This window comes from Labrus bergylta, chromosome 6 (genome assembly GCF_963930695.1).
Source record: "Labrus bergylta chromosome 6, fLabBer1.1, whole genome shotgun sequence".
NCBI classification, from domain to species: domain Eukaryota; kingdom Metazoa; phylum Chordata; class Actinopteri; order Labriformes; family Labridae; genus Labrus; species Labrus bergylta.
Window position 1 is genome coordinate 17,857,555 of NC_089200.1, and position 15,349 is coordinate 17,872,903.

A 15,349-nucleotide genomic window follows, 5' to 3' on the forward strand; every position below is an offset into this window, starting at 1 on the left:
AATGGAGGATGGTGTGCACCAAAATAACATTGGAACACCACATGCTGTCATCACCACCATGTTCTCTCTCCACCTGTTTTTAGCCTTAAGTGTGATTTTCCCCAAGCAGCAGATATTTGGAGCGATTTTTAAAACGAACAAAACTGCTGTAAACCTGCTTCGGGAACTAATTGGGAATGTGAGAGAGGTAGAAAAAATGTTTGTTCGCTGACTTCTAAACCATTAAGGGTACTTCTCTGCTCTTCACTACAAGGTCCCTCTCATGACTTAGCGTTAACGCAGAGAAGTTATAAATAAATCCTGCCCTCCCCCTTCTTCTACCCTTCTGGTGTTTGCCTGTTTTGCTCTTCCATGGGTGCAAATTCCCCTTGCAAACTTTTAGGCTAACAAAGCATAGATACCCTTTTTTCCATTGGGAAATACCAAGAGGCTTTTCACACCGTAACAGTCATCCAAACAGACTGAGCCAGGTATGAGGGGGGAAGTGTAAAGAGAACAATGGTGAGAAGAGGGCACCATACATGCCTGTGCCTTTTCAGCCTGTCATAAATATATTTGCACCTAAACACAAAGAAGATCAACATCTGCCAGAGACATTTTTATTTGGATTTTTCTCAGTAATTCAAGATCGCAGGAGGATAGGATATTTTGCCGCATAAAAATTTTAGTGTGAAACTTCGAGTAAGTAGTGTGCTGCAGCAAGTATTAACATTCATATTGATGAGAATATGAAGGCCTTTGTATTCTATTATGCAGTGTGAAGAGTATGAGAAAAGAAAATAAGTTAAAGAATTTCAATAAGCTCACTCAATGAAAACATCGAATCAGGAACTTTGACATTATTTTCAATAATTCACATCTACAAGTGTTAGAAGTTGTACATTTGTGAAAATACTGTTTTACCAGTGAAAGTCTTTACATTTTGTGTTGCATTGTGCTTTGATATTATGTAGCAGATGTACTGACATTAAGAATGCCATTTATTAGTTTTTGCCGGCCTGCATCTTATAAGTTTCACAGCCGTGCTCGTGGCTTCACTTCAATGTGAGTGTTCTCTGACAAGGTGTGATCCTATGAGCCTCTCAAAGGTAGCAGAGGTAGACAGGTCCTCTGCATCCTCTCAGCTTCCTGTGGACTCGCTCTTGTCAGGTCTGATGACGCTGGCGTGGCCTGAGGCCCGGGGGAGTTGGGGGCAGGTGTAGACACCTAGGCTCCATCTGTCAGCCTGGTGGACTTCAGCTGGTAGAAGAGCCACCTCTGGGTGTCTATCTTGCTCCAAACATGCCTGCATGTTTGCCTTCCTTTCTGCTTTCTTGCCTGCTTGCACAGCTGCCTCTGAGGTTCTCATAACACGGCACGGACGAGCAGCTTAATCTTTTATTTAAGGCCAGCGTACACGCAACTAGCCACAGCCCAAAACACTTGCACATAAGCCCCAGGCCCCAGGCCTCCACCTGTGAATGTTTACTGTCTATCCTCTATTTAATAGAAGATAGCTTAATTTTTTTTTTGTAGCAGGATAAAAAAATATTGAATTAAGTGTATTTACTCTGGAAGTTGTAATATTCATCTTCACTCATTCTAGGCAGAGAATGCTTGGGACAAGGACATTACAGCTCTAAGATTATGAACACTAAATATGGTTCTTGTTCCACATAGCAACACAGCTATTTAAGCTGAAAAACAGCCAGCCTAGAAGCTCACATCTTGATCAACTGCTCCTTACTGACACGTACTTAAATGGAGAGCAAGGAAAAATGAATGTCAGCACTTCAGCACTCAATGTCCACACATACCCATGCACACTAGCAAACACACAAATGGAATTGACTGATTCTTGTCAGTGAGTCATTTTTTGGGGATACATTTTCTGCATTGACTGCATTTTAGCTTGATAATAGAGTGCATTTGTTTTCATAATGACATGGAGGAGAAGAAAATGGCTTTGCATGCTGCAAAAACAATTGACTGGATTTGGGAGGGGGTGACAGGATTTTATAGTTTTATGGAATGTCTTATTTTGTTTTCATGTTGAGTCAATATGACAGTGCAGTTAAAGCAGCAGAGAGCCCAGTAGCCTGACTCAAGAGAGATACGATTGTATTTTACTTGCTTGTTAAGTAAACAGTTCACCATGTTGACATGTGTTGCCCTATTCTAGCTGATCGTGTGACATTTTCCTTATGTAGTCACTGCATTTGTTTATTGCAAGCTTCCAGCAGCAAACTTTACTAACCTTTTGATGACAGCATTTATTCTGTACGTGCTGATAAAATAATTCTCCCCTAACATCAAACCCTATGAAGACATCCCAAAGCACAGTGAGTTAAGCCTTTTGTGCACGCTTCTCTAGTCACCTTCCATGTGTTGGTTTTATACAAGGAATCTGGGGAGCTGATGAAAATCATAGTGACAATGTAGCAAGCCAAGCAGATGTTGGCTATAAAAAATAGATGGACTGTGATGTCAGCTGTGGAGTAGTTGGAGCCAGAACACCTCTGACAGACAGCAGCTTCAGTGCCATGTAAAAGCCTGCTGCGAGTCCAGTTCTTACATAAGGACAGGTAAGAAATATTCATAAACAGCAAGAGCAAACAAATTTCAAGTTTGTTGGATTTGGCTTGCTTTGCACGCACAGGAGTGTGCTTCATGCAGAACACTTCCATTAGTTTCATTGTCGTTCCATTTCAGGAACATGGAGTGCATCCACAAATATTGAGTACATAAAATATGCATCCAACCCTGATATGCAAGGACAGCCAGGCGGAGCTTAGCTCCTGTACAAGGTATGTCAGTCTAACAGGGAGCAGATCAAATATTCACCATATAAACCTTAGTTTACCCACAGCTCTTTGTTGCTACTGAAATATACATCGACAACACGCTCAGGAGCAAAGCTGTTTCTCTTTGTACTTCAGGTTGCGGGCAGGACTGTTTTTCATTAAATGACTGATGGGAACAATACTCTCCATTATTATTCTGTTTGTTTATTAATGAGACCTTTTAAAACCTAAATCTTGCTGAGGGAGAGCGGATGCAATGTTTATATCTCACTTGTAGGTCTCATTTATCTGAACATGAAATTGTTCTGAACACTGAAGATAGCGTGAACAGAGCTGACAGACTAAAAGATGGGGAAAGGATTTGACATCTCCAAAGCCAGGTATTAAGAGAGCTGCCAGGTTCAGAAGTGCAGACACAAGCAGCCAGACACACATTAAAATTTCAGAGTCCCAGCTCCAAATAATGTCCTGTCCCTCTCTCTCTCTCTTAACGGCCCCACCTTTCCTCAATCCCCCCCCCCATTCCTCGCTCTGCTTAGGACTGACAATTGGAAGTCCTGAGAGCTTGCTTGGCTGCACTGCTCCTCCAGTGGCCATTGCTTCAGAGTACCTCTGTCCCCTCTCATTCCTCTCTGAATGCCCTTTACTTGGTACACAGAGGTTATGACTGTCCTTTGTGTCAGCCTCAGATCCAGAGACTGACTGTGCCTCAGGGCTGCTTAATTTCCCTCCAACCCTACACTTGGAGTGCACTCTACTTGGCCTAAAGAGAGCCAGACAGCCCCCCCCCCCCTCCCTTGTTCCCAGACTGTATGCTGCAAGGCTGGGGTTGCATGTCTTAGAGCTTGTGGTCCTGCTTACCAAAGTCCAAGCAGGTGCAGCAGAGTTAGCTCTGCAAACCTGACATAACAGGGTTATTCAAGACTTTAAAGGGGCTTCTCTGTCTGTCAGCTTGCATTCTATTTCTCAGCTGCACAGCCAGCCAACCAGCCCACCCACTGCAGGCTGCAGTCCGCTGGCCCCAAGGCTCAGGGAGCCACCACGAGGGGGTGGTTTATGTGTATGTATGTGTGCTTGTGTGTCCCTGAGCTTCTACGTGGGCAAGTGTGTGTCTATGCATGTGTGTTGGTGGAAGCAAGGCCTTGGGAACTGAGAGTGGGAGCCTCCTGACTGCAACAGTGGCTGCTACCTTGGCAACCCAGGAGGGAAAGATGTGTTGAATGAGTGAGTGGGAGAGGGATCTACAGTAGATGCATGTGTGCGGGGGACGCGGATCTGTTTATGAATTTAGTTATTTAAACAGCAGAATTCATGCCACATGATATGCTCTGACTGTACTGCTAGTATTTAAGGCTCTGTAGTCTTTTGTTCTCTTTGTGTACATCTTTTTATGAACTCCCTATTCACTGTGGAGTTGCCCCCCCCTTTAAGGTAAGTGAAGTGTACTTTGACATGAAGCCGGCGACAGGGCACCTTTGCAAACGCTCGGGAGCACGCTGGCCCATCAAAAATAGCACTACCTCAGGTTATTGCAGCAGCAAGGGGCAACATGTCAGAACCTGGAAGAGCATGGAAGCAATGAGTGTGACACATTAATATCGACAATATGAAATGTTTTATTCCCTCCTGTCTGCCTCGTCTCAAAATGTCGCTAAATTTAAGACTGACTGAATGGATTTGCTTGTTTCTGGGACGAAGGGACTGGCCCTCTCAAAGTGTGTTAGCATCACTAGTTTAGAGCTATGATGATCTCTAGAAGCTGCAATACCCCCTCACCCTTTTGATGATCTGTCCATCCACAGACTTTCTGAATGACAGTTAGACTCTGTGATGACAGAGTGTGGAAAGAACTGTCCTTGAGGGACACTTCATTCTATATGCTTTTTTTCCTCGGATGTTTTGTTTTTTTGTTAGATTCATGAAGGGCTTTTTTATACACAAGAACAAAATGGAAAAATATTTTGCACTCATCAGTGTTGTGTCACTACTATAGCATGCCTCTACATTTCTCAGCAGTTCAACTTGCTCGATTTGATGACTTGGCGCTTTCAGAGTATAGTATAAAGAGCAATAGATTGCATTGAGTAAAAACAGGTTTTTGTCAGCTGTGTGTTTCATTCAGCAGCTACCACTCTGCATCAAAGAGTCTATAGTTTGCTGTGTGATGTTGCCTGATGATAGCAGTAGATGAAGCTGCTTTCAAGTCTGCAGTACAGGGTTCTTAGTCGCATGATACAACAAAGGGAAGAAAATAATGGCAGGAAATTTGCACCAGGGGTCTCTCACTGTGTATGTGCCCCATTGTATATTATTATAATCCAACTTTGTGCCCCACAATCTCATCCAGGAATCTGTTTAATTTGATTTATATGCCTGTCAGTTGAGTGTTGAAATGCATTGAAGTGAATACAAGTCACACAACTTGCTTCTGTTTAACTTAAATGTAATTTTGCTTCGACAAGTTGTTTGATTGTTTTCACTTGTATGTGTGTGTATGGAAGGGTGAAAGGAAAAAATGAAATGACATAGCGGGGACAGCAGGCAGTACACTTTCATGAAGAACACTAATTTTCTCATCTCACACATTGGGCAACCTGCTGCTCCTCAGGAAACAAATAATGGCTTAGTCATCACCTCGCTAACACACCAAACAGCCTCCTTACTAGAAATAGCTGTGTTTTCACTTCTGAATATCATGCCCACCTCCCTATACAATTTATGTCAGATTATACAACAAAGAGTAGGGGTGACTAAATGATCCCCACCTACTCTCACTCCACTGTTTCATCTAATATAGTTAGTTTGTTATTTAAAGCAGACATGGCACTGGATGATAAGTAACTGCAGTGCTACAGAGGTTAAAAAAAAGAATCTCCACATGGTTATATATAGTCTTTTTAAAGACATATGCAATAATTGAATCTACATAATTTTATTAAGAAGCCCCCTTACATGCTCATAAGCATTTTCATGGTAACAACTGTTTCAATTTGAACAACTGGCATGGTAAGCAGCTAAGAAATCAAGTCAAATGAATATCTTATCTCATTAAAATGCCATTATGAGGAGCAGTGCATCATTTGGGTTCTGGATTTAATTGACAATTAAAACATATAATATAATATATCCATTAAACTAACTGATCAGCACAGTGACATTTTTTTGTGTGAGCTACTACAACCCCATTAGGGGCTATTTATTATGCATTTTTAATAGCTTCTCTATATTGCCTCAGATGCAGTTCTTATCAAGTCATTCTGTGATTATTACGTTTCACAATCTGTCTATAACTTCACTGTGTTTTTAGAAATAGAAAGGATTGATTTCTCTGACAAAACATAAAGAGGGGCAGTATTTGTTATATTGTTTAATTCTGTTAAATTATATTTAACTATATTAGTCTCTATATTAGTCTTCACTTCTCTACAAATATTTGAATTTAAAAAGCGCCGAAACAATATCATAGTCATGTCATATGTCTCTAGTTTATGTTATTATATCTTGTGTAGTGTTGTTGTCATATAAAGCAGATGACGGCTGAGCTAGCCTTCTCCTTGCATTCCAATAAGACAGCATGCTAGGTTAAATGCCACTGAGCCGTTTTAAACTGTACTTAAACGCGGTGTGCTTAGCAAGAACAGAGCAAGGCACCATGATGGTGTGATCCATTTGCAGGCAGCATACAGGTCTGATCCTGCTGGGGAGTATTGAGGTGGACAGGGCAGGTGTTGTGACAAGCTGAAGCCAACCACACTGCCTGCTGTCTCTGCATATATACTGTAGGTTACAGACAGAGAGCTGTTCACTGTAGTGTCTTAGCCTACTGGTTTGTATTGGATGTGCATTCATATGAAAACAGATCTCTTCTTTACATTAACTAATCACTTTAGGAACTACAATACCTCCAAACACACACACACAGACGAACACACATAAATGGTACAATCACTGGTTAGCTGCCAGCCGCTCCCCTCCTTGCTGTCCTGCTGGGAGGACATATTTTACTGCTTGTGTCTATTTGTGTGTGCCAATGTGACAGAGTCATTACATGTTTACTTGCATGTTTATGCACATGTGTGTACATCTGTGTGCTGCATTGGCATCACGTCTCCTAACAGCCAGGCAGTCTGCCGGTGGCTCCCTGCTGTTAGCTCCACTATAGCAGGCTGGAAATGGTTGGTTAATTCCCCTCCTGGATATTTTTCTAAAACAGCAGGCAGATGCGTAGCTCCATCTCCCCTTGTCTCTCCTCTATCTCCTTGCTCAACTCAGGATGGATGCCAGTCAGTGAGTCTCACTCTCCCCCTCTTCCCTCCAGCCCTGGAGGCCCTCAGTCTTGCCAAAGAGGGTGTGATGAAGCGGGTCTGGGCTGGCTTTTTGCCAATACCAGCCTAAGCTTTCAATAAATATAACATACACACAGTCTGAAAATACATCGAGACAAATATTAATAAATGCTACGTCTACATAAAGCAACAGCTATTTACCCAGTAACCAGACCTGTAATCAAAAGACAATACCTGATTTCTTCTGTTGCAGGACTGTACTCAATCAATGACTCATATGTGTCCATACCTACACTTCTGACTAACTTGTTCACACACACACACACACACACACACACACACACACACACACTTAAAAAAGACACTCGACCTCCACAAAGGCCCAGTCATACATCTGCAGCATCCATGCCGCTGGTTTGGCCCCATTTGGCTGTCTGGTCTACTCCACGAGTGTTGAGAGTCTCTGTACCATTAAGCACCAGCCAGCACATCTCGACTGCCCTGCATGAGTGCTCTTTGCAAGCACACTTCATTTTCAGCTAACCCTCTGGTAGCCGTGCTTGTCGAACCTCACATACTCTTGTTGAAGATAAGGGAGAGGGGTGAGGAAGGTGATCGGAAAGTGGGAGATTAGGTTGAGGAAGAAGCAGAACAGGAGAGAGGAGTGTTTGTTTTAAACTCTGTGGAATATTCATACCTTGTTTCAAATAATGCTATGTAACTTGTTTATTTGGTGGGAAATAAGGTAATACTGGGAGCAGTACGTTACTTATTTAGATTATTATTAATCGCCCATCACAGTTTGTTGGCACGCTTAAGCTGCATACATTTTGTATTCAATAAAACTCTTTGTCTCTTTATTATCCCTGCACTTCTTTTTGTGTTAACTATTAAAAAAAGAGAGAAGCCACAGAGCACTACCTTTGTGAGTTACATTTAAACTGATAAACTTAACACCTGATGTCAGTTGAGAGTGAGAGGAGGATGAGAGGAAAGAGAGAGGGGGGCTAGTTATAAATAGCAGAGGTATCTGGAGAATGGCAGTTTTTTAATTAACAATAGAGAGCGTCTGATAATCCACAGTTAATCCAGAGGAAAAGAGGGAGAAGAGGAGGGAAGAAGAGAAAATCATCAGCTGTTTGATGTTCGGACTACAAGTCCCTCCTGGCCCTTCCACCGCTCGCTGCTGAGCTGCTCTGTGCTGTGATATCCATAGCCCAAATGTATTTATTTTGTGAAACAGCCATGCTCCATATTTTGTGATTCAGTTTGTCTCCGACTAACCACTGTCTGTTCCCATTAGCGTGAATATGTGCACGCCGCTCCCCTTAAACTGACTACGATTCTTTGAGCTTGTGTGTGGTGTTAGTGGATCCAGGCTGTTTGTTGAAAACTAGCCGAGTGAAGGCCGTGATGGCTGGAGGCGTCCTCTTAAAGTCCTACGCCTGTTGAAAGGCTTGATCTGTCGGGGAAACACTTGGAGATGTCAGGCCTGCTTCACACTCAAAGGGAATGTGCTATCTAAGACACTTTGAGCTTCGAGGGAATTGGGGGTGGTATTTTTTTTTTACTCTCTTTTTTACACAGCTGCAAAGACAGTAACAAATATGTTGTTTGTACTAACTGTTGTACTGCATTTGTCGGGGCATTTCAGGGAGATTTTGAGCTTATTCATGACATAGAAAGCATTCAGTGGTTGACACCTCTATCTCCAGCAAGGAAAATGCTCGATTGAATTAATCCCTCATGCTCTCAGATCTCAAATATAAAAAGCAACAAACATTTAAGGCGGCAATAAAACAGAAACTACACATATTCTCTGCAAAGTGATTCATATTTTGACATATTTTGACAATATTAGGAAGAAATGTGTTTTTCTTTTTATTAAATCTAACTTTTTTCTGTAAAAAAAATTGCTGATGTTTTTAGGTATGTATTCAATGGAGAAGTTAAAATAGGCCCTCTGCCAACTGCAAGCTTGTGGCTACAGAGCAGGAATCACATGACATTTTGTTGACAGAAGTCACACCAAGGCTCCTGGCGCTCGGGGCAGGAATCATTGTGATCTTGTCACTGGTGGTGAAGAGATGTTGTAAAGGATTTTCCAGGAACAGATGCATGATGATGATATTCAAGAGGTTGTCTATGGAATTATTTTCAGTTTAAGGATGGGCTGATGTGCCAGGGTCAATATCCGGTCGAAAAAAACATCATTTTTTTAAACACATTTCTGAGTAATCCAAAATCTTTGGAAATCTTTGTTTTTAAATATATTATATATGTTATAAATTATATGGGATGTTATAGAGATATCTAAGTACAAGAGGGTAGTATTAGTTGTCAGTATGATTTATATTTCCTTACACTTGACCGAAAAAGTCTTTATGAATCTCTTTTTGAGGCACGTCTCTGTCTCCCCTTTAATCTTTAAGTATGGATAGTACTTTTTGCCTGATGAAGATCTAGTACAGAAACGTTGCCAATAAATGTTTGTTCGCAAGTTAGAAAGTGTGCAGGAGTTTATCTTTAAGTTTTTGATGGACACATTGCTCTCCTACGCACCTGTCTTGTGCAGTGGATGTGCAGAGGTTTTTTTTTTTTTTTTTAAATCAAAGTATGGATAGTAACCATAAATTATTAACATTTGTTTCAAATTGTCAATAGGTTAACTGAATAATGAAATACTCATGATAACGTTTTAAAAGTTTTTTTTTTTCTCTTTCTGCCATTCTAGGACAGAGTCTGGGCTACGGCTTTGTCAACTACATTGATCCAAAGGATGCGGAGAAAGCCATCAACACGTTAAATGGACTCAGACTTCAGACCAAAACAATCAAGGTAACTGACCTCATATATAGCTTAACATGAGTTATAACAATCTACAACAATCTCAATATCATGAAAGAGTATTTGTTTAAAAAGCACTGCAGCCAAAAAAATACAAATGAATTACAAGGTGATGAATATCATCACAATAATTTCACTAAGTAATGATTGTCAGACTAGTAAAAGGCTCTTTCTACTTCCTCAAAGCCCTTTTAGATAGCGATGCTGTGAGCAAATGAGCTGAAGGGCAAGATAGGATTAACAAGCATGAGTAATTACAAAGACCATCTAAATCAAAGAGGCACATTAAAAAGCATTTGACTATGGATGATATGCTAATTACCTTCTAAATGTCAAAATGTACAGGTGAAATTATATGTATTTAGAAAGAAGGAGCATGTCAATCATTGCATAGTTTCTGAAATAATTGAGAGCTGTGTTTTTTTTGCATTTTAATAGCATGACTAATGTACAGGCTTGTTGGTGGGTGTCATCAAGGGAAAACATAATCCAGTGCCAACACAGTGCTGTCCCACCTCCAGACGTGTTTTAAAGGCTGAGAATTAAACCTAACCAGCAGTTGGTTATTCATATGTTTCCGATCAACAAATAAATCTTCCCCTAACATCATCCTCTATCGTCCCCTCTGCTCTGTGCTTGCTGTTATTTGGTGGCTGTTAAGCTGAACAGTAATCTGATGCTCTGTGGTAATCCCGGGATTCTCGCTTTCTGTCATCTGATCTAATGTAATCTAATCCAATCTAATATCATTGGATTTGCCTGTATTTTTGAATGGGCAATCCCCGAGAGAGTCCCTCTATTCACTTGACAATTTTGGCCTATGCTACATAGGTTGGTTCAGCAACACCTCCCAGCTCCTTCATGGCATAGAAACAGAAGAGCGAGAGTTGTGTGTGTCTGATGTGTTTGATGAGCGTAGTCTATGGAGATGTTCTCATACAATGTTTTACCTCACTATGCATTGACTTGAGTATTGGCCAATTCTGAATATCACTCCAAAGCAAGTGGGATAAAAAATTTAAAAAAAGCTCTTGTTCACTTCTGTAGCAGTTTAAAAAAAGTGATTGCTGAAATTAAGCTAGCTTTCACTCAAACTAGAGTCTCTGCACTACACTGTTGTTTGATGTTGGCTCATATTAGTCCACCTGATGGCTAGCTGGTTATGCCGTTGGATCGGGGCATTAACTGGCATTCTAGTATCAAAGTGGTATCAGTACAACTCTAATTTCCTTCATGTGTTCTATGACTGAATGTGTGTCTACATATTTCTTTTAAGTTTGATAACTGGATGTTTGAGGTGTATCTCATTAAAGGCTCAGTTAAAGTAGGTGTTTGTATGTTCTCTATATGCACGGGTTGTTATACCAGAGTAGCTCATAGTAAATCAAAGCAGCTTTCACTGAGCATCAGTTACAAGTGTTTGGTTGAGTCCAAGAACACTTGTCTCAATTACACAAGTGTTATTCAATAGAAAATGGCCATCATGGACTCCTTTTTGAAAAAATAGGCCTTTTCAATGTAAGGACTATAAACATTTGAAGGTCATTTGTGTAGTGTGACAGTCTTGCGGTCTTTATTGAAGCTAGCGTCCTGAGTTCACAGATTTTCACGCTCACACTCTCCTGACACAAGAGGTTGCCTCAAGTCCTTCCTGAGATAAAGGCGGTCTTTGTAATGACAGAAGACAACTCTGCATCTCTGTCTGGCGCTATCACATTTTCACACTTCATTTCCTCTTTCCCACTACCCTCTCTTCTTGCTTTCTCTCTCCACAACAGACGGTAATACCCTAGAGATAACGAGGTCAATTAAAAGGCAGCACAGTCATTTTAAATTGAAGTTAGCCACTCTATCATGTCACATCCTTCCCACCCTGTGCCACAACACTCATGACGAAAACACTTGGCCCAAAGATTCACATACTCTCAGGCGATGTTTCTCTCTGTAGTGTGTTTGAGTTGGTTTTAATGCTGCCGTTTCCTACACCATGACACCTCAGATTTAGTCAGCGATGTTGCTTTCCTACCGAGGCATGAGGGGAAGCAGCATGTCAAAGGTGAGAGGATCTCACTGCGATATGCATGCAAATAATCTCACACAGTTTTCCTAACATTCATGGGCACACACACACACACACACACACACACACACACAAACACACACAGACGAAACCACACATGCCTTACACCACACTTGTCCACAGTACTGCTCACAGCTTGAGGAGGTGTTGATGGATTAGACATCTGGAGTTGGCTGACAAGAAGAAGAAATGAAAAGAGAGCTGCACAGAGGAGAAAAGAGGTGCAAAAGAGGGAGAAACTGGAAGAGAGAGAAAGGTTTAGTGATGCAGCACGCAGGAAGGAAGCAGAGAAAAACAGATCCAAGCAGCAGAAGAGCAGAAAGATGCAAAGAGGAAGAGGAAAACACAAGAGCTGAGCTGAGATGCTGTAGAGAATGATGTGTGAAAGAAAAGCGAGACATGGGGAAAGCCAGCTGTTCCCAATCCTATTCTTCCACCGTTAAAGTTCAGCAGGATTTCCATGCTGTTGCTGAAGGATATGACTGCATACCCACCATATTTGCCTGACTTTAACCCTATTTGATGGCTTATGTCTCCACATGTCAGAGGTAATGAAAGTACTGCGAGGGAAAGCTGCTCCTGTCAGCAGCAGTAGTAATGGGATTTGCTGAACTTTTGCTCAAGAGACTGGGTCTACACATGAGGGTGTTGGGTGTTAGTATGATGGATTGTGCCTGTACAGCTGTTCTTACACTGTATGCATACAATTATGAAAGCACAATGTTGTAAAACATATGCTCTGTATAGTTATCTTTATTCACTTAGTTGTACCTGCCCAAAATGAATAACGTGAAAATCTACCGTTCAAGGTGAGCAAGAATTACAACCCTGTTTCCAAAAAAGTTTGGACACAGTGTAAAAATTTTAATAATATATAAAAGTTGGCACTGTCACAACAAAAGACTGGAAAAGTTGTGAAATTCTAAAAGATACGACCTGGTGAACAGGTTAGTAACATAATTAGGTATAAAAAGAGCATCCAAGAGAGGCTGAGTCTTTCTGAAGTGAAGTTGGGGTGGGATTCACCACTCTGGGAAACAATGTGCTGGGAGGTTCAATTCAAGCTTAAATTGCAAAGAATCTTGGGATTTCTTCATTTACAGTACATAATATCATTAAATGATTCAGAGAATCTGAAGAAATATGGTTATGCTAAAGACTGAAAGATTATGGAAATTGAGGCGCCAGTTTGGCTCTGCAGTTAGTGTGTAAGCACCCAAAGTGCAGGGGCTGCAGTCCTTATAGCTATCCAGGGTTCAGGTCACACCCTACAACATTGTTTTGCAGGTCTTCCCCCGGTCATATCCTCTAATATTGTCTGTCTCCCGTCACTGTGATATCTATAGGGACTGAAATTGCTCAAACAAATAACAGAAATTGGCCTACTCAGCTTCCAACGTAATTGTTGTTAAAAGAAGAGGTGGTGCGTCAGACTGGTTAACATGACCCATGTCCCAACTCTTTTGAAATATGTTGCTGGCATCAAATTTGAAATGGGTGTACAATCATTTCTCAGTTTCAGATGTGTTACCTTTGTACTTTTGACCACCAAAGATTGCAATACAATGAAAAATAAATCATTGCATTTGTTTTTATTTACATTTTAAATGATGTCCTTATTTTTATAGAGGGTTGAAGTTATTAAATTTTACTCTAATTAATAATGTGTTAATTTAAAAGCCAACAAAAAGATATCTGTAAACAGTGCATACCAACTAATGTTTTTATAATCTAACATTTAACTCAGTGTACTAATTAAATAAAGAGACTTTTTCATTAGAGTCCTTATATTATTAATTGTCTTCCCCTGGCTTGCTGGGCTTTCCTTTCAAAGTAAAACACCTGTGGTTTCTACTCAAGGGAACAAAGTTTTCTCTGCTCCCAGCAGCAAACAACTCGAGTGTTAACTCCCAAGTGTTCTAAGCAGCTAAGTCTTTTTCTGACAACGATAATCCCCATGGCAGGGTACTCTGGGAAAATATAGTCACAGTTTTCTCCCTGTGGTTCCAATGGTCCACTCCCCTGCCCATCAAACACACACACACACACACACACACACGCGCACACACACACGCACAAGCACACTAATAAAATTCATGTATTTTTCATTCCTATAGATCCACCCCTTCATGGTGCTAATAAGTACAGAGTCCTCATTTATTTATACAAATCCTAACATGTTTCTGTTTTTTCTCACAGGTGTCATATGCACGACCCAGCTCAGCCTCTATTCGTGATGCTAACCTGTATGTGAGCGGCCTTCCCAAGACTATGACTCAGAAGGAGCTGGAGCAGCTCTTCTCCCAGTACGGACGCATTATCACCTCCCGCATCCTCGTCGACCAGGTCACAGGTATCCATGGGGCAGCACCTCCTACCTTCCACACAGACACACAATATCAGACAGACAAATATATACAGGCCAACTATGTTCCTGAAACAGTTTTAGTTAGTGCTTAATTAGAACATTTTGAAATAAATAAATACATTTGAATCAATGTTCAAAGTAAAAAAATATTTCAAGAGTTGTTACTTCCAGATCAGTTGATCAGTTAGATTATTTTGTTTGCAATGCATAATGCCAAAGACTTTACAACTGCTGCACGACAAGCAACACATGTTCAGAGCCCAACAAAGATGTGCTGTATAATTTAGTATTATACATTGTGTCATGCAGTGAAGAAAAGTGAAACAAGTTATAGTCATGAAAGGATAAGAAACATACTGTATGTATGAAGTGGAAGAATAACAGAAAGAACTTTAAAGTTGTAGTTCAAAAGTTACTTACATTGTTTTGGAAGAGTTATACATCTGATGCAACTAAAACCTTGGAACAGTGTTTATTGCATAACATTTAAATATGATTTATAAAAGATTTGCTTAATTTAAAATCTGCTTGCCATATCCTGTCAGATATCACTATCTGAAAAACATTTGTGTATATATGAAGTTTCTTTCAGCCATATCACTTTGCCCTGTTGTCCACCAAACACAGCCTAGAAAAGTTGTCAGTGACCTCAAAAGGCAATTTCATGAACCACAGGCCAACTGAGGGCACCGTAGTAAGCACAATGATTACACAAGCTGTGAAATATACATGCTCAATTACACATTCTGCTACATCCGAAACACAGGAATGAATCACATCAGCCCATTGTGCTGCAGAAGAACCCCTCCAGCAGGTCTCTTAGATCCATTTCAGGGGTTTTGTGTGTGTGTGCCTACAGGCTGCAACCTGCTCCAGTGTTATGTGCAATGTGTACTGATGAAGCAGAAAGGGAGCAGCATGCTGTAAGCCACACTCATTTGCCTAAGCAGAATAAATCACTGCTGGCGCTCAAGTGCACGCCTGT

The 15,349-nt window shown here is 40.9% G+C and overlaps 1 protein-coding gene across 11 annotated transcripts in view; it reads left to right on the plus strand.

Moving 5' to 3' along the window:
* elavl4 (ELAV like neuron-specific RNA binding protein 4) overlaps positions 1-15,349 on the plus strand; it is a 74,252-nt gene that overhangs the window by 33,677 nt on the left and 25,226 nt on the right. For 7 of the 11 annotated variants that reach the window (XM_065955893.1, XM_065955892.1, XM_065955898.1 and 4 more), the window contains 2 exons: positions 9,804-9,907; positions 14,196-14,348. In XM_065955893.1, the coding sequence (XP_065811965.1) occupies positions 9,804-9,907; positions 14,196-14,348 (257 nt within the window). Of the gene's footprint in view, positions 1-9,803; positions 9,908-14,195; positions 14,350-15,349 lie in introns of all 11 variants that reach the window. The other 4 variants (XM_020638972.2, XM_020638970.2, XM_020638975.2 and 1 more) reach the window with 1 other exon arrangement.